Source organism: Tachypleus tridentatus, chromosome 13, assembly GCF_004210375.1.
Source record: "Tachypleus tridentatus isolate NWPU-2018 chromosome 13, ASM421037v1, whole genome shotgun sequence".
Lineage (NCBI taxonomy): Eukaryota > Metazoa > Arthropoda > Merostomata > Xiphosura > Limulidae > Tachypleus > Tachypleus tridentatus.
Window position 1 is genome coordinate 182,781,610 of NC_134837.1, and position 25,321 is coordinate 182,806,930.

Below are 25,321 nucleotides of genomic sequence, written 5' to 3' on the forward strand. Positions count from 1 at the left end.
TCTTTAATAGTTAATAGCCAAAAAAAAAAGAAGAAAAAAAGACCTATGTAAGTAATACATTTCATGTTTATCATTTATATTCTTCATTATTACAAAATTAAGCTAAAATGTAAAAATTAGAAACTTATTGGGTTAGCATAGACAGAGTAAAGAAAATAAAACAAAATGTTTTCATGATATATGCTTGCAAGTAGCCCATCAGTTATATAATTCAAAAAGATAACATGTTCATCATGTATTTTGCAACTTGTGTGGCAAAATCATTTGTTAGACACAGTTTAAGTGGTTTCAAAGTTGTAATATGTATACCACCATTCTTACATGTAACTATGGTGATTATGAGGTTATGTAAAAGCAGGAGCCCATCACAATAGTTTAATTCATATTGTAAACAAGCTCAACTCAAAAGTATTGAAATCTAAAGCTTTATTGTCCTTAAAATGGAACATGTTCTAAAACATTTGTATACATGTTACACTTTTGTCTTCCCAAATGCAGTTTTTTATCTATAAATGACACCTGAAACAAAAATCAAGGTGAAAATGTATGAGATATAACGTTTCATGGTACTGTTATATGGTGGACTTACTTTTAACACTACTGTTGCTGGTTCATGGTACTGTTATATGGTGGACTTACTTTTAACACTACTGTTGCTGGATCCCCAGAATCAGGCCTAATTACAAGCACACCTCCTCTTTCTCCTCGGGCCTCCACAGCATTCTTTAATTCTGTACCCCAGATGTTTTGACAACAGTTAAACACATCATAGCTGTCACTTACCACAGCTATAGTTCCTGAAGGAAAGTGGTTCAACATGCTATGGCATGCTTCATTTTCTCTAGATCTTCCCCATGTGGTCATGGTGCTGAGATCAGCAGACAGAAACATTACATTTTTATCATTGCTGAAACACTAAAAGAAACTGTGGCAAAAAAAAAAATCACGTAACTATTCATTTGTAAAAACTATAAAAGTCATCAATTTCTTCAGATGAAAATACCAAAATTTAGTAATATATACTTGTTGAGTACAAAGATATTATGGTTTTATTCGTAGCACATCTTGAATAATATGAAAACACAGAACACAAGAATTAGGAAAAGAAATATGATTGATAAATAAAAAGACTATGTAAAGCTGAGTATTAAATTGAAAAAGGAAACTAAACAAAACAAGGATGAAAGTGGACATCATTTGATGTGACTTATGATCACATAGCAAACCAAGCCCTCTCAACTTTATGTTGAGAATATGATTCCTACTTTACTGGTTTCTTCACTCTATTGAAAGCCTGGCATTTAAATAGAATCTCAGCTTTTGTTATTACACCTTTATTTAACTTCAGAATACTACTTTTATGATTATTTTAAACAATTTAATTTACTAATATTAAGGTTTTTACTTGTTTTTATTGCTATACAGTTTTTTTGTTGCATTTTTCTAACAGTAATCTTATTGAACAAAACTGCTAGAAAATGCCTTTTGAATGAACATCCATTTAGATCAAGTTACATTTTTACTCCAAAAACTTCACCCACAAAGTTTAAATTTTAAGATATTTAGCTCAATTTCCCACATTTTCTTTTCCTTTGTTTTCATCTGTTACAATTTTCTTAATGCAGCATCTCTTCAGGTTTATTTTTAAAAAATAGAATAGAAAGTATGTTGTTTTGGTGTTTTTTTAATAGAAAAGCTAAAATGTAGAAGGAAAATTCATAGGATGTTTATTTTGTCCTATACCTTGAGAAGTTTTAACATTTACAAATGGAATATCAAAAAGTAAATCCAAAAATTCCTTTATTTTTTGTTTGACCTTAAATGCAACACTGATGTTTTTTCATAATTTCTTAGCATCATTTTATAATATCAATCATGGTAATCTCACAATATTAAACTTTATAAACAGAATTGACATGAGAGCAGTACCTACTTTAACTTGCAGTAACATACCTCAATTCTACCTCTGACAGCACACTACACAGTCTAAACTTTTTTGTAATCATATATAGGCCTAAAAGCCAATAAAATGGCATTCTTTCTGCTTAATCATTTTGAAACATTTGACACCTATCATTAGGCATAATATTTACATGGCTGCCAGTGAGAAGATAAGATGCCAAAGTTCATTTGAATGATAGAAACAGAATTCACATCTCTCACACCAGTCCTGGCTTGGAAAATAAGCTTTTTATATCATAATGTAAAGGCTACAGGAAAAACAATGTAATGCAAAGTTATCCACACTAATAAAAGTTGGCTATGGTGGTACAACATGAAAGAACTTATCTTCAAAGATTTAAGAAGAAATGAACTGTCAGGATAAGACTACAAATTCCTCTATTAATAAAACAAAAAATTAAGACTAACTGTAAATTGTAAGGAGTATACAGTAAACTAAAAAAGTATCTGGCTGGGTAGTCATAGAAGTAATAGACTAGAACTAAACTACAGATCCGATGAGAAAAGTCAGTAAGTTCAGGTAGATCTATTACTCTGTCTTATTTATTTATCTCTGTGAGCTAACTCTTTTCCTGCAGTATTCATACAGTAAAGAAACAAACAAACAAAACCCGTTTTTAACCTTTTATTACCTACATAAAAGTTTGGGAAGTTCAAAAGGAGCTACCATTTCTTCATGGTGGTACAAAATTCTAAGCCACTAAACAAAGGTTTTATAGTCTATCCTATTAAGTGTTCATGGCAGTACTCTAGAGCAGGGGTTCCCAAACGTTTTGGACCTGCGGAGCTTTACATCAGAAAAAAAACAAAAACATTTTGGAGCCTTAATACAAAATGCACTAAAAATAGTAACAATCAGTCACAAGCACCAGATAAAGCTTACTTCAAGCTTTTAGAATATAAAATTTATAATAATATCAATATTCAAAGAAAAATTTTTACTTCTACTTACTTGTTCAAAAATTTCTGTATGCAAAATTAATATCAGTAAAAGTACAGTGTACTTATTTATTTATTAGTGGCTGGATGGGCTTGTTTTTGTTCACAAAGTAGCTCAATATTTGGAGTTATGGCTGTTATCTGTAAGTTCAAATCATCTTCAATATTTAGCCTGCTTCTTAATTTGGTCTTTTTAGCTGAAAACAGTAAAAAATGTTTGCTCGCTAAGATACATTGTTGGAAAATGCATCAAAATTTTCAAAGCTCTGTTACTTATTTCAGGGTTTTCCATGTCCATTTGAATCCAAAATCATATGATTTCTTCCTGCTAAAATTTTGTTTTTAGAGTAATCAGTCGAAATTTGTACAAGTTGTTCTTTCTCTTTCAAAGACAAATCATTGGTATTTGCAGAACCAACAAAGGGATTTTGAATCCACAGTAATTTTTCTAAATGAGGAGGGAAGTAGTCCCAGTAGTTGTACACAAATCAGATATGTGCTGCAAGACTGAAACTTTTGCATCTTCACTTAAGGAAATTTCATTCATAAATAAAAAACCACTGAGATTTTTAAAGTAATTAAGTTCTTCCATAAGTATACATCCATCCCAAAGTTTTAGCTTACATTGAAGTGCTTCCATTTTACTCTGAGCTTTGAAGAACATTACCCTGTTACCATGCATTGCAGCATTCACTTCATTTAGATAGGCAAACATGTCCAAAAGATAAGCCACTTTCTGTATCCAGCATTCGTCCCTTAATTTGTTTGCAAATTCAGAATGGCATTCAGATAAAAGGTAACCTATCTCCTCATGCAGTTTATAAAACCGAGCAAACACTTTTCTCCGAGAAAGCCATTGGACTTCAGTATGAAGCAACAAATTTTTATGCAAACTTCCCACATCCTCACAGAGTAAACTGAAGATCCTCACATTCAGTGGTCTTGATTTTATAAAATTAACTATTTTTATGACATCACCCAATACCTCTTTTAAGTCTTCTGGTATTTGTTTCATTGCAACTGCACGATGATAAAGATAAGCCACTTTCTGTATCCAGCATTCGTCCCTTAATTTGTTTGCAAATTCAGAATGGCATTCAGATAAAAGGTAACCTATCTCCTCATGCAGTTTATAAAACCGAGCAAACACTTTTCTCTGAGAAAGCCATTGGACTTCAGTATGAAGCAACAAATTTTTATGCAAACTTCCCACATCCTCACAGAGTAAACTGAAGATCCTCACATTCAGTGGTCTTGATTTTATAAAATTAACTATTTTTATGACATCACCCAATACCTCTTTTAAGTCTTCTGGCATTTGTTTCATTGCAACTGCATGATGATAAAGACAGTAGTGGATACTCTTGATGTCCAGGTTTTTCTTTTTTATGCATGCCACTGCACCTGAACATTTTCCATTCAGAGCTGCAGCCCCATCAGTGCAAATACATGAGCAAAGCTGCCACTGGATCTCACGTTTTTCCATAAATAAATTGATCAGTTTAAATATTTCTTCGCCTGTTGTTTGAGTACACAAAGGTTTGAAAATTAGCACATCTTCTTCAAAACTAGCTTCATGAATATAACGAACATCCACAAGCAACATTATGTACCCTGTGGCATTTGTTACTTCATCCACCTGAAGCTTTTACTCACCTTATTAAATCCATTAAGCAATTTGCTGACATATCCTTGATTCTGCAAGAAACCAAGTTGTCAGAAAGGGGCACAGAGTTAATGTTTTTAAAAAATTTCTCATCAAATCGTGCACTCTACCAAATCTTTTGCGCATGGTTTTATCAAATCTTTTGCAACTGTATGAGCTTCATCTTCATCAAAGAGCACCTTTGTTGTCCTGATGGACAAATGAACAAAATGTTGTTTTCCCTGTATTTAATTGCAAACATTTCCTTTTGAAATACTCAAAAGTTGGATTTTTTAATTGGGATTGTTTGTTTTCTAGATGCCGTTTTACCTTTGCAGGATTCAAACTACTGTTACTTAACACTGTTCCACATTCAACACACAATCCACTAGGCCAATCTTCATTACCTGTCCATGTAAAACCATATTCAATAAAACTTTCATCATACTTTCCATTCTTTCTTGTTTCGGTACTTCTTACATCATCTTACGTTGAAGTGCTTGCACACGACAATAACGTCGATGAATTCATATTAGATTTTTTTACTCGTATCAAATTTATTACTGATATTCAGCCACTTATCCATAAGGATGACAACTAATTATTAATTTGTCTAAAGACATTCTTATATCTTTGGCACCTCAAAAGTATTTTTACAGACACAAAACAGCTTCTTAATGAAAACTCATTCAAGCACTTGAGTTTTATCATCATATAATGACAGTGTTGCCATAACGAAGTCAGAAATAAATATTTGTGGAAAAATTGATTTGGTTTGTTTTGAATTTTGCACAAAGCTGCTCAAGGGCCATCTGTGCTAGCCATCCCTAATTTAGCAGTGCAAGACAAGAGAGTGCAAGACATTACCACCCACTGCCAACTCTTGGGCTACCCTACTACTAATGAATAGTTGGATTGATCTTAACATTATAATATTATTTTTACATTTTCTTGTTTTTTTAATAGAAATTTTTAAGCCAAATAAAATATTAAGCCAGATCTAACGTGCATCTTTTTTAATAAAATGAAACATGACATCAAGCAGGTGTATGACGTCATGGAGCTCATTGGTACCAAGTTTTTCTAATTAAACTACAATGAATCTAACCTGGCCTAAAAATTACCAATAATAATTGTTATAAATATAATTATACATCATATTAATATATATTTTGAAATTGAAACATTTGATACTGCATCTAATTGCATCACAACGTTTCAAATTTGGACAAGTTTCAGCTATGACGTCATGTTTCATTTTGTTCGAGATTTAGCTGCTAATCCAGATCTGGCTTTTAAAAGATAGTTGGCATCACTACCCAGGTTTTCCAGATATTTCATACAAAAATTACTAAGCTACCTTGCGTCTCCAATGATGCATGCAATCTTGAGATGATGCCATATCTACTAGCAACCAATGATGCCACTGTCAAAGTTAATTGAGATCGTATTAACAATTTCACGGTGAGAACTTCCCCTAACTAAACAAAATCGTATGGTGTTAGGCAGAACAAAATATTAAAAGGCCCAATACATAATAAATGTGTTATATTAAAGATATATTTTAATTTTTTGTACAGCATATTCTGATTCAATTTTATAATTTTAGGAAAAAATATTAACGTTCTAAAATTTTCTTGCAGAGCACCAGATAACTATGGTGGAACCTAAGGGCTCCGCAAAGCATAGTTTGAAAAACCATACTGTAGAGGGGGTCATATACATGTCCGTGGCAGTACTCAAGAGGGAGGTACATATGTGGCTGTAGCAGTGAAAGGGCAAAAATGGGTAGATAAAATCTAACCACAAAGGCAAAGCTAAGGAATATTCTCAAACTTGCAAAGCTACTGAAGAAGAAAGAAAGGCAGAAAGGACTCCTCCAAAGTTAAATCTGGTAAATATGATATAATAGCCACATGAATGAAAAATTTAAAAACTTTGATTCAAACAATGACATTCAGAGTTGAGGTTACCTTCATTGCAAGAGGCTGTAATGCTTGTGTTTTGGTAACTGAAGAATTTTCAAGGTAGAAAATCCACATCAACTGAGATTTACAGACCTCAATGTCATTAGCTACCAATAGTTAAACCACGCATCAACAGTTCAGATGAGTGGAAGACTACTGGAGAAATTAGCACTTGTAACAAGGAGAAAAATATAAGATCTCCCTGCAATAAATGTCATAAAAATAGGAAATATGTTCCCCACAAATCCATTAACAAAATTTTAATTATAAAAAAATTAGAAATTAGGGTTAGCAACAGAACAAATTCTGAAAAAATTTGTATGAAGCCTACAAATAGCAACAAAGCTTCTTCATATCAAAAAAGTTCATGCATGTGCAGCTACAGACCTTAAAAAACTTACTATTGCTCTAGGAGTTTGACATTTTATGAGAGCAAGAGGAAAAATGTATTCTTACATGACTATTTCTCAAAAGCAAGTTTTTAACATTTTATGTTTGAAAAATCAATTATAATAACTATTTATCAGTACGTACTTAACATTTCACAACTTTCTATAATTTGTAAAGCTTACTAATTCTTTATAAGCTTAACATACTAATATTACTATGTTGATTCCCACATGACCCACCAGTGGGTCATCCTCTATTTCTTTTGAAAGAGACTTATTGGCTGGAACACAACAGCTACCTTTACACTCTTCCTAAAAGAAGTAATTATAAAATGACTAGTGGGACCCTGGAAAGTATCAGCAAAATAGGCTTAGGGGTCAACGTGTTAAGTAAGGCCAATTTGGAGAAGCTGAAACAGAAAATAAGTGTTATTGTGAAATAATTTTAGGTACTAACACAGTTTACTAAGTGGCTGTTAAAGGAAAATATATTTTCAGTGCCTCAAGCATTCACATTTTTTCTAATAGAAAATTCTTATATCTCAAGTTCACAGTGTATAAATGTTTTGAATACAAGTTAGTGCAGTAGTTACTATTATTGTCTAATGCATAACACAGCATCATTGAGCCATGACTAACTTTCAGTGGTGGAATAATGCAGCTATAGATGGGGAATGTATAAAGAGAAATTATGTTTCAACATTTCATTGTCATTACTAGGTAAAATGTAAAAGTGAATTTTAGACAACTGCATTTGAAAATTAACAGTTTAAGTAAACCAATCATTAAGCAGCTGAAGTATCAATTATATAGTAGGGAATCAGGATATGTGTTTATACATTTTTTTTATTATTATTAAGAAGGATTCCTTGGTTTTTCTTTCACACTTCTTGATTTCTGTAAAACTTATGTGACATGAACAAGAAGAAATGCTGACTTTATGTTGTTATGATCAAAAGTTGTGCACTATTACGTTCATATACATATGTATTAAGTTTTCTTTCTATTACATTTTTGTAATTTGATGTTGAAGTCTTAGCATTTGCATTCACAAAAACGAAATTACTAATATGGAATTTATTTGACAGAATACTACTTAGTTTTAAGTTTCATTGAGGAACCTACTTAACTAAATAGTTATACTACTTAGTTTTAAGTTTCATTGAGGAACCTACTTAACTAAATAGTTATACTACTTAGTTTTATGTTTCATTGAGGAACCTACTTAACTAAATAGTTAATTCAAAAATACGAAAACAACAACTTTCCTATTAGAATGAGAAGTTGCATACTGTAATAGTTGTCATTATTTTATTTTCAAATTAACCATTTATTTGTGTGCCAAGAGAGAAATTAAAGTTAATCTTACCTATTACTTAGGTAAAACCACAATATTTATAGAACAAGAAAAATTCAGAATGTAGATGGGATGAGCTAAAGTCCCTGAGTGTAGAGGTCAGTGTGGGTAGTCTTGGAATAAATACTTGTTATGAATTATGTACGAGGACATTGAGAAATGATGAAGTTTTATGTCTTTCTTGTTCTATAGTGAATTTTGAGAAAGGTGTTGTTTAAGTCTTTGTACAAAAAACTGGGCTTGTTGTGCTTTAGAATAAACCTGAAAATATGTATTTAACATATCATAGCCAATATACAAGAGAAATAAGTGTTGAGTTAATAATGTTTAACCTAAATCTTAAAGAAATTGAGAAGTACAGAGACAAATGAATTATCTGTGGTTATACCACTGACTTGATCATGATTTGTGTTGCTAAACTGAAAGTTGGTCTTTTTATTTGTAGTAGATTTCAATAATTTAGTAAGGACAAAAGTGGTAGTTACAAAATCATAACAATTTTGGAAAGAGTAAAATAAGAAACGTCTTGAACAAGGACTTGCACGAAGAGAAAAATGGTATCATAACTGGGCATGTATGCATTTGGGATAAAATGTTGAAGTGTTTATATATTTGTATGTGATGAAGTTGAAGATTAAAAACATGGAGAAAACTGAAGTCAGAAAGTTACCCATGTTGTAAATTAGGCACTGAATGTAAAGAGAACATAACAGAGTGGGCAGTTTATCAGCATCCCTATATCAGAGATTACATGAAAGCTGCTCCTTTGTTTGGTAATGAGTTTAACTAATTCTTATTCTTATCACCAGGTTGAGTGATTGTGGTTGCAACATTTCACCTATAAAGGGCAAACAGATAAGGTGTTTAACGTAAAGAGAGACTGAGAACAACAATTAGGTTTTAAGACAACTATTTTGTGGAAACAAAAATTAAAAATAGGTTTCATTAACTACAAGAAAATAATAATAGCAAAGCATATTGTTAACCTACTTCTAAAGAGCATGCTTCAAATCTATTGGAGGTCTGCTGTAAATGGAGCAATTAACTCATATGAACGTGAACATGGTATTAAAGGCTTGGCAGATTGAAGTAAACTCGTGTAAACTAAAGTGTAAAAATTACACACCACAAAATTATTATGTCACAATAACTTCATTATCAAGTTTCAGGTACACAACTTTAAAAAAATCACATAACTTTGTATGTGTGGTTTAAACTGCTTTTTTGCCATACTTCATCCATTTTTTACCTGTAGATTTAAAGTGTATAAATTGAGCACTCCCTACTATGGGAGTGTTCTGATAAAAAAAGAATAAACATAACCTGAGGTTTATATAACACAAGATGTAAATATCTGAACATTAACATTTATACTGTTTCCATACAGACATCTATTAATATCAGCTCCAGGAATCAAAATGTGAAATTTTAGAGAAAATAACAGAAATAAGTATTTTAAAGACAGCAAAGAAAACCTTAAAATTTTCATTTCTCAATTGTTATGTTTTTTAAGTTAACACACATTAAGATAAAGAAGAAAAAACACACAATTGAAGAGTAATTGAAACTGTGGCAGAAGTTACATAAAACTAAAAACACTTACAACTGGCAAAACAAATGATAAAAATTATTGGGGAAAAATTTGGAACCTATATTGTGAGCTGTCTATATTCCCCCCCCCCTCTAGATGTGCATGCATGTGCACAGAAAAACTGTTTATTAAGTAGTGTGTTCATTGGCTTTTGGTCACTACATAGTCCTGAATCTATGGTGTCCTTAGTGTGTCTATGAAAATTATTAAATATAACTGGAAAACGTAATATGGAGAAAAACTTATCTTTACAACATGAATATTTTACACTATGAAGAATCACATACTCTTAAATATTACATGTCAAGATCAATGTTTTCACAAGTTATAAGCTACTCCGAAACTGATTATGAAGATTTAAGATAATATTCTATTGTCGCTTAGCTAACAATGACCTCAATGACCACTTAGCTTTGAAAAATAATCACAGTCACCTTTGTTTTTTAGAATTTTCTGCAATGCCACACAAAGTCTATTTACATAACCATTCCTAATTTGACATAACATACTCAGTGGTAGGTAGATAGTCAACACAACCCACTTTGAGCTACTCTTGTCAAATCTATTAGTAAAATTTAACCACTACTCTTAAAATGAGCTCACACTCCAAGGAGTGCAGTGCATTATACATAGTCACATGCCATTTTTGTGGTACAGGAGACCTCAGCTCTACAGTCTTGACACGTTAACCACTGAATCACACTTAACTCTCATGATTAGTTGCATCTGATTTTGTTTCGTCTCTAATCTAGTACTTTTTAAACAAAACATAGATACCTCTGATCATCAAGTCATTTTTATTGTACCAGTATAAAATATGTTGATAATCACACCTGGTGTTCTGCTTTTTTAAAAGGTGTAAAGATAGTTCTGATAACAACACCTGGCTGGCCTGATTCTTTAACTTTGTCAATATGGGTTTGATCAGTTTGAATGACTATGTGACTTCTTTGAACATGTTTAGTCTTCATAATTTTCAATATATATATATATATATCTTCAAAAAATTTGTCAGTCTTTCAGTTAATATGACATTATTATGTCTTTTACAAACAAAAAATCATTTTTCACTGAATTATTTTTAACAAAATAAAATAAAAATTTGTCCACGAATATACTGAGTATTCATTTTGAATAGTTCATGTGAAAAATAATTTCCATGTTAATATTAAAAATACTTCTCATCTGAAAAATCTCAAATTTCTTTTGTGTCATCCATAAAACCACCTAAATGCATTTAAAACATGTTTGTTGTTAAAACTTTATAGTTTTTTTTTCCTAAGTAGCTTTAAGTTCATAATAGTATACATCTATTTATGATCAAATTTTATTGTTTAATGCACTTTAAATCATTTAACTACAATCCATGCCATTACAAGTTGCACATCATGCAGGACATGTGAAACTCATGTTAGGATCTAATTACCTTACACTGCTAGTGTGCACACCTTGCAAAACATTTTTACAATATTATTACTTCATCTAATCTCAACTAACCTATTTTTACATTTTTAGTGACTTTTATACTTATACATAAAGAATAAACATGAAAAACAAGAAATAAAACAATTAACCAATCTTCTTTCTTCTTGCTCTTGATTGTCAAAGAGTTAACCCTAATTTTTTTCATACTAATCATAGTATTGCACTTAATAGCTTTATTTAATTACATAATGCACCAAACAATATAAACTAAAAAACATGCAAAAAATAGATAAATCCTCTCACCTTTCAAATTTTTTTTGGCTTTCTAACTATGGGACAAAAGTTGTTACAAATTCATCCAAGCTAGTCATCAACTTTCTTACAGGAATGATGCTGGTACTCCGAGAGAAACTGACATTTAACAGTTCAGAACATGATGTTATACAGTACATCATTTGATAGATAAAAACCTTGACTTTCTATTGATCACAGATAATATATAATTAAACATGAGGGAGAAAGATAGGATGTGACAGAAGGAATCTGATTTTCTATTCAATAGCTTTGTAATCAAGATTGAAGACTATAATAAATGTGGTTTGTCTGAGCAATGGCCATTTTATAGACAGTAATTTATGTTTCATTTCATACTTTTACGAGAGGTGGTGGATAAAAGAAGATGGTGGAAGATGACATGCTAAGAGAAAATGTATGTCACATAAAGAAAACTAGATTTAATTAAAATATTGCCTTGCATAATTAAGAACTTAAAACTTGTATACTAGTAAAATATGGATTATTAGCTATGATTTTATGCTATTCTAGTTGATATAACGTTAACATAATTTAGTTTAATAAACTTTTGAATGTAAAACACTAAAGCCTTGTGTCATGTGCAGTAAAAGATACCTGTTGTGTTAGAGCTTAGGGTGTAGAGATTATTCTAATAACAACATCAGGTTGTCCTGGTCCTTTAAGAGTATAAAAATAGTTCTAACAATAACACTTGGTTGTCCTGATTCTTTAAAGGCATGAAAATAGGTCAAGGAATGTTGCACTTTCCAACTTCAACTCATACATTAAACATTTCATGTAAATACATTACAGGATATACTCCTATAAACAAGAAATAAGCTGAGACATCTCTAAGTTTCAGTTTTGTTTTTACATAAGATATTTTCTTCAGTTAGACTGCATAGTCTTGTTTTGACATGTCTTATTTAAACTTAGATTACATATGACATACTACTATTTTGTCCTACTCATAATAAGACATTTCATTTTCAAACTTACCTGTGTTCTGTTGCAGGAATGGAAAACCCAGCCATGTTGCATCCATAGTACTTTCTGGCAAACAGTAAACCAGCTATCGTATCTGTTGATTTAAAGTTCACCAAGTGAGCACCACCTCCTATGGCAGCTGTCTGATACAAAGGCAGAATCTAAGTTCTGTACATCACAAGACACAAAACTCTAAACATTAATATGTGTACTGTTTCCATGTAGACACTTTTTAGCACTGACTCAAGAAATCAAAATTAGAGATTCAATAACACTTACAAGAGCACACAAGAGAAATTAAGTATAATGTACATTTTCAACAAATTTATACCTGCTCTATCCAGTGTCAGAGATGTAAGACAGCACCAAAAAACTGAAGTATTCATTTCATAATTGTAATGATATTTTGCAAAAAAACAAACAAAAAAGCCCTATGAAAAGATAAATGTTGCCTCAACATAAAATTAATTTGAAACTTCAAGTAACACAATTTTATCTACAATTGTTTTTAAGAGTAAAATTATGACTACATGAAACATTTATCCTATAATTTTAGTTTACTACTTACAGAAATTATCAAAACTTCAAGCACTTATTTTTTCATTTATTTTTCAGACAAGATACAAATATGATTTGCAGCCATAAGGACAACTTATACTTCTTCACATAATACAAAAAAGAAAAACTACTTGGAAAACTTGTACTGTACCTTCAAAAATTACATAAATAATTTAAGTAAAAAACATGAAATGGCTTTGTTACAATTTTTGATTATTCTGTTTTTTCACAATGTATGGATAATTATTTATTATACTGTCAGCACAAGTACCTACCTTTGGTACTGATTTGTTTTAAATACTGCATTTTTATCTGTGATAAAAAAAATTTGATTCATGTTGTACATCACATACTGTCAGTAATATTCAGAATGTACACAAACTTAATAACTGCCTGGAGCTAATCTCATAATTAATTATGCAAAATTTAATATACCAATTTACAGTTTGTACTTAATTAGTTTATGGTTAAAAAAGTAAAGTTTAATTGAATAAAAAGCAAACATGTCATGCCAGGAAATAGAGTTCAATTCCTGTTTAGTTATATAGATAAAACAAGTTTATAAATTGCATACTTCTACGGAGGAGCATCCACGAAAACCAAAATCATGGAGTTTCATTTGGAGCGTGTTTAAGGTATCTGCTGTATCAAGGAGGTACTTTGCAAGCAGTTCTTTCTGATATCTTGAGTTTGTAGCTACAGTGATGGGATACCATGTTTGAACAAGGAGAGTCTAAAATATGACAAAAGCTTTTAATAGTTGTTCGTGATTTTCTCAATTTTAAAAATAAATTTCTGGAGATTTTCTTCTACTTTAAAGACCTATTTTTCTTGACTGGTGATATAATGTTTCAACTGAGAAATGATTTTAAACATTTAACAATTTGTAAAAATAATTGTAATAATTACATTGTTTTATTACGTGAAAAACATGCATATAACAATAGCTGTAATGAATCAAACACAAAAAGATATGCATATGGCAATAGGACATTATTCTAAATGTATTCACTTAATATAGCAATTATAAATAGATATTATACAAAAATATTGACCCAAAAGTCACTACATGTAATTTAGTCACTAAACAGTGAAAATGAAATTACTATGTTATATTCAAGCAAGTCAGTATAAATAGTGCAGTTTGAGTACTGCTTAGCTTCTATATGATCCAGGGCAAGAGAAATAGCATATAGTTCAACAATGAACACAGAAGCTGTTAAGGGGATTCTGCATACAACCACCAAACCACAACAAACCATGGCAGAGCTCACACAGTCATCTGATTTTGAACCAATTGTATAAATAGGAATGGAAGTATGGTTTGAAAGATGTTCAGTAAATAACACACAGTATTTCCATTTGGGAGTGTCTGCTTTTTTCAGATGACTTAAAGATAGGTCACACTTGGGTACTGTAAGAAGCCATGGTGGGATGAACTGACCAGTGGATAGAGCAGTGTTATCCAAGGACAGACCAAATTCATCCAACTGCACCTGGATACAAAGGCCAAAAGGAGCAATGGCAGATCGTCTGTTCTGAAAAAGTATGGCTCACCAAGGAAGGAAAATACAACCCCAGGTAGGATGCTCTGGTAAGGAACAAAGTTTTGAAGCATATAGTAAAGACAGTTGCAAATGGCAGATGTACAAAGAAGGTTCATGAGACTCTATGTATAAGCTCTGAACTGGGGAAGTGCAAAAATCTCCATGCAGAGCCAAAGTCCTTGACAATGAATAGTGTCCTGCATGTTTAAGGCCAAGGTCCTGGCAGAGCCATAGACCAGTGATCCATAGTCAAGTTTCGATCGAATAAGAGCATGATATCTTTAGCATATAACATCAATCCGCTCCCCAAGTGGTGGAAAAGAGGACACAGAGAATGTTCAATGCTCTTGTACATTTAACCCATAGCTTCTTGATGTGTGGTATAAAGGTCAGCTTACGGTCAAAGATAAGCCTCAAGAACTTTGTCTCAGGGACTACAGGCAGCACAACTTCATCAATACAGAGTTCAGGATCAGGGTGAATACCCCGTTGGTGGCAAAAGTGCATGAAAACAGTTTTAGAGAGAGAGAAGCTAAAGCCATTTGCTGCAGTACACTTCAGTAAACAACTGAGGGCAGTCTGAAGCTGCCGCTCAATATACCTCTCACAAAATGCCATACCTCCATGTTGTATCATAAGCCTTCTCAATGTCAAAGAATATTGATACAAGATGTTGTCATTTGAGAAAAGCTTCTCTGATTGACATTTCAAGTCAAATCAGGTGGTCCACAATAAAGCACTGTTGTTAGAACCCACACTGGGTGGGCAAGAGGAGGTTGTTTGATTCAAGAAACCAAACAAAAAGAGCATTAACCATCCTCTCTAAGGTCTTACAGAGACAGCTCGTCAAAGCAATTGGACGGTTGTTTGAAAGAATCTTGGGATCCTTCTCAGGCTCAGAGAAAGGTAGGACAATAGCCTGGTGCCAGGCATCAGAAAAAACATTCTCCTGCCAGATCTGGTTAAAAACAATCAGGAGAATAGCAAGAGAAGCAGGAGATAGATGGCACAGCATTTCATAGTGTACATTATCATATCCAACCTATGTACTGTCAGACCAATGAAGAGCCAGTTTGAGTTCCACCAGTGTAAAGAAACAATTATAGTCACAGAGACATTCAATTTGAAAGGAAAGAGATGATCATTCTGCCCGAATCTTGATGGCTAAGAAGGTGAAGGAAGAAGCAGAATTGCTAGATACCCGGCAAAAGCTTTCACCTGGAGTATCAGCAATGCTCTGGATGTCAGCTACTTCCTGGCCATCAGAGAGTAAGATAAAGAGGGGGACAGAATTGTATTGCCCACTGACCTTTTGAATCTTGTCCCATATGACTTTGGAACTTGTGGTAAAATATATGCCAGTTGTGAACTTAATCAAAGATTCCTTCTGGCTTTGACGTCTTATCCACCGAGCATGAGCACAGCTTGCTGGAAAGCGATGCAGTTGGAAAGTGTGGAATATCTATGGAAAGCATCGCAGGCCTGTTTTTGAGCCTTCCATGCCATGTGGCAGGCAGGATTCCAACATGGACGACAACATTATGAAAAATGTATCAAGGTTTTAGGAATATACTAAGCAACTGCTTGTATAATACAGTCAATTACTGCTGCCACACAATCATCTATTGATGGCTTACAGACAATGGCAAGATAAAGTTCTGCGAGAGCAGTGAAAGAGGGCCAGTTTGCCTGATCCAGCTTCCACCCGGGCCGGCAGGTCGGGTGGCATCTTGCAAGGCCAGTCTCTCTCAAAATTATAGGAAAATGATCACTGCCTCATGGATTATTGTCAACCCTCCAAGAAAAATGGGAGAATAATGAAGGGGAGCAAAGAGAGAGATCAATAACAGTAAAGAACTGACTAGGTACATGAAAATAAGTAGAAAAACCAGTATTGAAAAGAGAAAGGTTGTGATCAGAGAGCATACACTCTACAAAACGACCCCTCCTATCAATATCACCACTTTCCCCAAGGGGATTATGTCCATTAAAGTCTCCCAGGATTAAAATGGGAGATGGCAGCTGTTCAATGAGAGCACCAAGGTCTGATTGATCATAGGCCTCTCCAGGCAACAGGTAGAAAGAACAAACAGTGATGGTATGACCCAAGGAAACGTGGATGGCTACAGCCTCCAAGGGTGTGTCTAGTGGCAAAGACAGGGTGGGCACATGTTGATCAACCAACAGTGCTACCCCTCCAAGCATTTGTCCATCACACAGCCTGTCATTTCATTACAAAGAAAATTGCCGAAAGGTGATGGTATCGGCAGGTTTCAGAAATGTTTCTTGTAAGGAAAGACATATAGGATGGTAGGAAGCAATCAGTGTTTTGATGTCATCCAGATTAGAATGTAAACCTTGACAGTTCCATTGTATCAAGGTGGTCATTTTTATTTATGTGTAGGCAAATTGGGTGGAAAACCCTTCTGTTTATGAACATGTCTGTTTTCTTTACTGTCTTTATTTGAGGGAGGTCTATTGACCTCCATGGATCCTTCCCTGGATTGATTGGGCAGGTCTTTGCTGTTGGAAGAAGATTCCAGCAACTGAGGACATGAACAAATGATCATTTTGCATCTTGGGGTGAAAGAGGATGTACCCGAAGAAATGCCTGTACCTGGAACCAAAGGAAGTGGATCTTAGGATTTGCTGGAATGTATGTAAAGGGCAGAGATGGGTGCTGAAGTTGATTCATCAACTTTTTAACTATGGAGGTCAAAAGACTTTTCATTTGGTTTGAGAACAATTCTTTTAAAGCACAGAGAGATCTGTTTGCACTCCCACTGTAGTAGTAGAATGAAGTGCAGCAGCATACGTCCATGATGAAGTGGTGGACAGCAACATTCGAGCCTCAGCATAAGTAATGTTATGAATCGTTTTCAAAACGTTGCACATCTTTTTCTTTCAACCATTTAGGGCAAGAATGAAAGTAGAATGGGTGAGAGTCATTGCAATTGATGCAATGAGGGTCTGTTTCACACTCATAGGCATCATGGTCCTTGCCACTGCAACGAGCACACGTCAAGGAACTGTGACATGATGTCTTCGAGTGACCGAACCACTGACATTGAAAACATCAGAGAGGATTTGGAATCTATGGCCATACCCTGCAATTAAGAAAACCTGCCTTGATGGTGGAAGGTGAATGAAGATATTGATTGGCATCATAATTCCATCTTTGTGAGTGGAGATACGCCTCACTGCAGAAACTCCTTGGGTGGAGAAACTAGCAAGAATCTGTGACTCAGGGATGTTCTTCAAATCTCTCTCAACAATAACTCCTCATGATGAATTCAAGGTTGCATGAGGTGTAACCTCAATAGGTATATCCCCAATTGCCTTTGAATGCAAGAGGAGTTCATTGTGTTGATATGTGGATGTTTCCACCAATATGTCACCAGATAGAAGCTTCTTTAATGACTTTGGAGAGCCAGCAAGTCCCTCTAGTCCCTTCTGAATGAAAAAGAGAGACATTTGCCCTAATGGTTTGTCTGAAAGAGAATGTAGTATAAGAAAATGAGGTACAGGTGTTACAGATGTTGAAGATTGCTGCTCAGAATCTTCAAGATGTAGTCATTTACCTATGGACTGTTTTTTCACTATTTTATTTAAGTTTTCATTTGGAAGATCCATAATAAAAAAAGGAATATTTCAGTGCCTTCTGACCCCACCCACCATGGAGCCCTACAAGGGGATGCACTACAATGCCAAACAAAGACACTGCAGCAATGCCAGAGTTGCATGAGCACTATACCCAAACACCAGCATCAGATACAATGTCCACAACACCTTTTGAGAACATCCAACACTGGTACTTGGTTGCCCCTAGCTCAAGTGGACCAGCCAATTCACCCAAGGGGGTGCCACCCTCAGGCCACCCATCTACAGGAATTTAATGCCAAAGTGGTGTGTTTGGGTCGGACCCCTCAACCACCAGAATCCTCTCCTCCCCTTCATGAGTCACCATGCACGGCAAACATGTGGGTGCATGTTTAGATCCCAGAGGAGGTAAACTGAAAGAACAGACCCTTCCCTGAGAGATCCCTTCACCATGTACAGGAATCCACACCGAGGGGCACACTTCAGTTAAAAAAAATAATTCAAGGCTTCTTATATCTGTATATAATTATACAAATAAAGTTCAGGAAAGTCCATTACAGGCTGTTTTAATACAGAAGGTTTTCATACAACTTATTTTATCACAGTTTAAATAAAAAGGTGTTTTTATTCAATCAGCTAAAACTGTTAAACCCCGGTAGTCCATCATTAACTAAAAACACCTTATTACAAACCAATCAACAATAAGGATTTAATTCTTGCATGTTTACTTCTTACACAAGGAAATTACAAGAAATACCTATTACACCTTTTCAAACACTAACTTAAGTTGTATATTTTCATTGAAAAGAACGACAGTTTATATGATTTTTCTATAGTTGAGCTCAAACCATAATTATGGGTGGTTTGGTTTTAATTTCTATCTAGTACCTTTTGAATCTGAAATACATAATTGAAAGGTAGTATATACTTCAAGCCTCAAAGTAAAAAAATTAAAACTTTCTTTCATGATACCTCAAACCAGTTTGTTAGCCAAGGAACCAGAGGGTCAGTATTTTCAACAGTAAAAAGGACATTATGTGTAGGAATGACGGAGCCTTCTGGCACTGCTTTGATTCGTAGTGGAAGATGTCCTCCATGCTCCTATAACACATCAAAATTATTCCAGCATATAGTTTTATTAAAAAGTATCTTAAAGTTACATAAAAAACAACCTTTTTCTAATTATTCAGCTGATATCCTACATATTACATCTAATTTATTAACCCTTTCTCTGTCACTTTTTTTTTAAATGATGTAAAAAAAGAAAAGAATGAAGATGCTTTTCACAGGTGTAACAAGACTACGAAATATAGCATTCTTATGTACTGTTCTTATAATAATTTTCACCAGCATTTCCAGTAAAGTATCAGGTGCTGCTTGACTAATCACTTTGTGAGGTTGAGAAAAGGAGTAAAGCATTGTTACAGAGAACTAAGATACCTGATTTTAATTCACTATTACTTAAAAAATCAAATTTGTTATTAGAAATAATTTTCCTTATGATGTGTGTGAAAACAAAGATTTTTTGTCACAGTGTTTGTGTGTGTGAGATAATTCAGTGAAAAATTCAACTTTTAGTACTTGAATACTAATAATTTTAACCAACTTCTTTGCAGAGATCAAAATAACTCATAAGATAGAAATCAAACAGTTATAACAAATATTAAACACATACCTAAAAATCTTTAATTACAGAGGTTTTGGAATTGTTTTCTAATTCAGTTGTCAGCATAAAAAAAACTTAAAGAAATTAATAACTTAAGTACAAAGAAAATGTTATAAGCTTATAAGAGAGAATTTGTTGACTCAAACCAAGTTTAGAAAGAACAGGTTAAAATCATAAAAACCTTTACATTTTACAATACATGCACATGTTGGAAGATCTAATTAACTGATATACTTAATTATTTATGGTCAGAAATTTCATCAATTAGTGTCTAGAGCAAGGTGCTGTGGTTCTAGCTAGTTGATTAACCGATATCTCATTAATTAATTACATTCAATTAATTACTGTCCTCTACAACCCGTGCAAGCAAAAGAAAGAAAAAAGATACATTATAGACTTCACTTTTTGATTCATTACATCACTCTAACATGTTATTAACTTTCCTATTTTCTAATATGCTATTTGAGTTCAAGTAATTTCTTTAGTCATTGATTTCATTTGATTTACCCCTTCTGAAGGTGGCCATTTACATTTATCTGGAAAAAACACTTTTTGCTCCCAAAATATTTTTCCACAAGTTTTATGGACATTTATCACTTGGTGAATGAATCATTAATGTCAACTAAACACCACCAACAAAAAATTAAAACTTTTTCAGATATGCAGGAATCCTCCACCAAGCTTTCTATAAATCAAATAACTTGATAATTAAATTACGAAAATATGTTTTAATCTCACAGTACGGGTAATAATGTTTTAATTTAAAACATGTTATGACTATAATTACAAATTTTCAAGTACACAGTTTATTTGTGTACATTGTTTAAACAGAATAAACAAAAATAATATTTAAGGAATATTTCACTCATTATGATATTTTGCAATCACCTACCACACTTATTTGATTTGATCATTATTCTATTTAGTGAACAAAACAAAAAATAACTCATGTTTACAAACATTACAACTCAATAAAAGTACAGTATCTTTGTAAAAGAGTAAAAACACCATAATTGTAAACAAAAGAACAAAACACCAACAATATAATTAGATTTGTAATAAGATATTAAAATTAGGCCTATTACATTTATAAAAACTACATTCTTAACCCAGTTCCTTAGTTAATATGCATTAATTGACTAATTAAAAAATTACAATTTTATTACTGTTGCTCTTGGGCAATTGATTGTATTGATTAAACCACCCAACTATTTATTAGTGTGATATAAGCTAATTAGTTAACCTAAATTACAGTTAAATTAATTAATTGAAATTAATATTCCTGATTATTACCTTTTGATTATCTAAAATTATAACTGCATTGACTGTAATAAAGAAAATCAACTAATAAATACTAGTTTCCAATTATTACTAATTTCAATTATTCCTATTATTAAAGTAATCTAAATACTGTCATTATAGTTGTTCTTAAGCATATAACTACACAATGAACTATCTGTGCTCTGTCCAATTTTTGCCTTAAAATCTTTTTACTTCATGTTTGCTCAGTTTGTGGGGTGGGGATGGCACCCATAATTCAATGGTCTTGAATTCCCCATTTTTATCATGGCAAAGCATTTTGTGTTATCTACTACTGTAACTAATTTCGAAATGCTGACCAGAGTAAACATAACTGACTGGCAGCATCCACCACCACCATTTTTCTTTTCCTTTTGAACCACTGACTAGAAGTAAAACAGTTGTATGCCAAATGGAATGAGAGACTGGCATGATAATGTTTTTAATCGAGGTAGGCAATCTACTGTCTTTTTTAAATTACTCAACTGCTGAATATATGTTTACTACTACTACTAACAATAATCACAAAATAAAATATTAATGTACAAAAGTGACTACACTATATATGTATAAAGAAGAGATAACCAAGCTGTGGCCTAAAACAATGTTTCACAATTACAGAAAGCAAGAGTTTGTAGGTTCTGCAACATACCATTAATATAATTAATACTTGAAAATGTTGGTACTTGGTGAAACTAATTTCAATATTGAGGGAAAACAAGACAACTTCATTTTCACAAAATGCCTCACTTATTCAAGGCCATAGTTTCATGAAACCATGGTCCTGCATAAAGTATGTATTTGTGAAATGTACAGTTGTCTGGTATTCTCTCAGTTCTGTATAAAGTGCACTGAACATTTTAAAACTCTATATCACATGTACTATTTACTTGGTAGTTTCCACAAATTGTAAAATAATGACTTACCTGCTGATTTATCCATCAAAGAAACATACCTACTGGAACTTTCTTATGACAGAACATTAACTTAAGAGTTAAAAAAACAACACTATCAGAGTTTTAGACTGAAAAAAACTGGAAAGTATCCAGAACTATTAACAAGTTCTTGATATCTTTCTACCTTTCACTGTTACCAAATTTTTGATATTTTATGCTGTTTCTTATATTAAATTCTTGAATGTATTTTCCCACCCTTCACATATTTGGTGGGATCACATACTAAGTCTGCAATCCTCAATTTAAAAGGCAGTCACCCTAACCATTAGAGTTGAAGGTGTGGCCTAGTGTCTATTAATCAAATAATTAGCCATAGTGATGGCTTTTTATGTTTACACTGTTTGTACCAAATAATAGTGAAACTTTAATGTATTACACTGCTTACTTGTTATGTACTACAAACTTAACCAGTGTTACTTTACTTACAGAATGAGTGCAAAGGAGAATTTCTTCACACAAGTAATAACTTCTGGTTTTATAGCTAGTATTGCGCTCCAAGTAACAGTGAAGGATAGGAAAATACAAAGAACTTAATAATAGTGAAGCTACAGAAGTCACCCAAACAACATACACATCAAATTAACACTGATGGACTTACTACCTTAGAAATAAATAATCTAATACACCACATCTGGCTTTGTACACTCAAATTCTTTGAATAAAATATTTGAATGAATAATAATTTACTGTAAACAACATCCTTTTGTTACTTTGTAATAGTCTCCTATATTTTTAGTGCTAAAGAAGACTGATTCGATAAAAAACAATGTACCTACATTTAAGTTTTGTCCTCTTTAATGACTGGATAGTTAGTTAGACTTGAAGCAACAGTGTGCTACATCACAGTTACTGATCCAATGAAAAAAGAATTAATACTTCAGAACAATAGTTTTAACTACACAAGTCATTACTGTTGATGGTGGTGGAGGGAAGGCACACACAAAGTGGGAAAATCCAGTTTTCTCTCAGAGATGTTTCATTGATGACTCATATGTCATGGCAGATTTCAGTGCTGAAAGATGCAGTTTGTCTATAAAAATGTTCTAAATGTAAAAATGCAAATTTAAAATAATAGTTTTAAGGGTACTTATTTTTTCTACAAATAAAAACTTTCAAATCTTCAAAAAAACAGGGGGATTGAATGTGTGTGTGTGTGTATAAAGAACTTGAACTTTTTCCTAAAATTAGATCTAAAAATGACACCTATTCAGAAGTTGATAAATCAGAGCCTAAACAAGCAAGTTCCTCCAAGAAGTTAAACACCAACTGTTGTAAAGTGCAGTTTTAGGTCAATAAATCTGAAGTTTAATACAAAATTAAAGAACTTGGATTTTCTAACATGCCATAACTAGCAACTCCCAATCTAAAAACAATGGAATAGAATTTCAATTTATATAACTGTTACCTTTATACCCGACAGTACTTTAATCGCCACTAATTTTCTTTACAACTTTGATCTATTACCTTTTTATCCAACCACACCCTGAAATTGTCAGGTGAAAGTTAATAGACAGGAAACCATTCTGTTTAATCTTGTAGTCATAGTAACACTACAAAACAGTAAGGAACAATGTGAAAGCCTATTAAAACCTCAATTAGCAGAATAAAGAAAACAGCTAATTTTCACAAACTGTATGTGATTGGGATGTTTATTACATACTTTCCATTGAACAATCAATATAAACATACTTTCTATTCAATGTAAGAATTTTTTCAAACTTACATTTTCCAGCTTGTAATACGGATACATTATTCATTTAATATGCTAAAACTTTTCAAACTAAATTATGCATTTCTCTTAACAATACACTGATAAAATTTTTCTACTAAATGCATCATATTTAAAGAAATGTTTCCTCTATTTCTTCAATTCATGTGCTCGAGTATCAAGGCAATGCACACTTTTTTTTTTTTGAAAGGGGTATTTTTAGACCAGTGACCTTACTGGATCATTAGGCCACTTTTCAATGCTACTAGTAGATTATTTGGATTTTAGGCCTATTGACTATCATAGTCATTAAGGCTGTGCAGCCTGAAGGAAACACTGATTGAAAGTAAACAAATAAATCTTATTATTTTGTTGTTCAGTACTAGATTAGAGTAAACCATTTAAACCCTTTCATTCAGAGAAAATACAGTTAGCTGATTACCAATAGTTTTTGTTTAGTAACCCACAACTTGTTTTGAGAAACCAACAAAGTAAACACACAATCTGTTTAGACAAGTCAATAAAGTAAACCCATAATCTGCTAAGAAACCAGTAAAAAGTAGAGAAGGCAATATCCTAAATAGCACTTTAAAAACAATAGAGAATCCTCAATAACCTCTTAAGTTATTCTACGAGATCTTTTTTTCTTGATCGAGTTTTATTACTAAGCAGGATTTATACCATTCTGCCCTCAATTTGAAATTCATTTTGCAGGATTACAGTAAATCAATCTTTGAAACACTGGGTGTGGTTAAATACATGAATTGAAAAGGTCTAGTCTCCTGAGCTCAAAAACTACAGGGGAATTTTAAATCACTCAACAGATGGCTGATCTATGAGCTAAAAGTTTGCACTTGAAAAACTGAGAGCCATTCTATGAGCCACAGAAAAAAATTGCATTAATTTACAGTTGTTAAAAAAATGTGTGTCTAACTTGAATACATTCTATAGTAATACCTACAAGTTTCACAAAAGAAAGATATTATATGCTTAAAATCTGATTATTAATTAGTTTTCAAATACTATATACTAATTACCATAATACAAAGTTGTTGGTAATTAGGAATAAAAAAATTAACTAATTCATAGTTAGTTTAACATGATAATAAAAGCTACTAACCATGACAACCAGCAATGTATCCAATTTCTCAAGTTATTTAAAATTCCTTATTTCTAAATTGACCAATTCAGTCTTTCAGTATCCAACTTTAATAAATCTTTCTGACATATACTTCTTAGCATATACATAAAAACAAGGAAAAGAAACAAAGAGTTTATCCCAGAGAGAAAAGGCATCTTAATATAGCCTTCCCCACCTACATGTATACATTAAGGTATAGATACTATGATAAAAACGGTGACCATTTCCATATCTTATCACTAAGCAGAGAAAACAATATTTTCACTGTTAAAACTATGAAATGAGAGTCT

The 25,321-nt window shown here is 32.6% G+C and overlaps 1 protein-coding gene across 3 annotated transcripts in view; it reads right to left on the minus strand.

The window, feature by feature from the left end:
- LOC143237401 (nicotinamide phosphoribosyltransferase-like) overlaps positions 1 to 25,321 on the minus strand; it is a 37,068-nt gene that overhangs the window by 6,752 nt on the left and 4,995 nt on the right. For 2 of the 3 annotated variants that reach the window (XM_076476626.1, XM_076476627.1), the window contains exons 3-6: positions 19,234 to 19,362; positions 13,689 to 13,847; positions 12,569 to 12,699; positions 640 to 868 (exon numbers count right to left, since the gene is read on the minus strand). In XM_076476626.1, coding sequence (XP_076332741.1) covers positions 640 to 868; positions 12,569 to 12,699; positions 13,689 to 13,847; positions 19,234 to 19,362 — 648 coding nt within the window. The remainder of the gene's footprint in view (positions 1 to 639; positions 869 to 12,568; positions 12,700 to 13,688; positions 13,848 to 19,233; positions 19,363 to 25,321) is intronic. The other variant, XM_076476628.1, reaches the window with a different exon arrangement.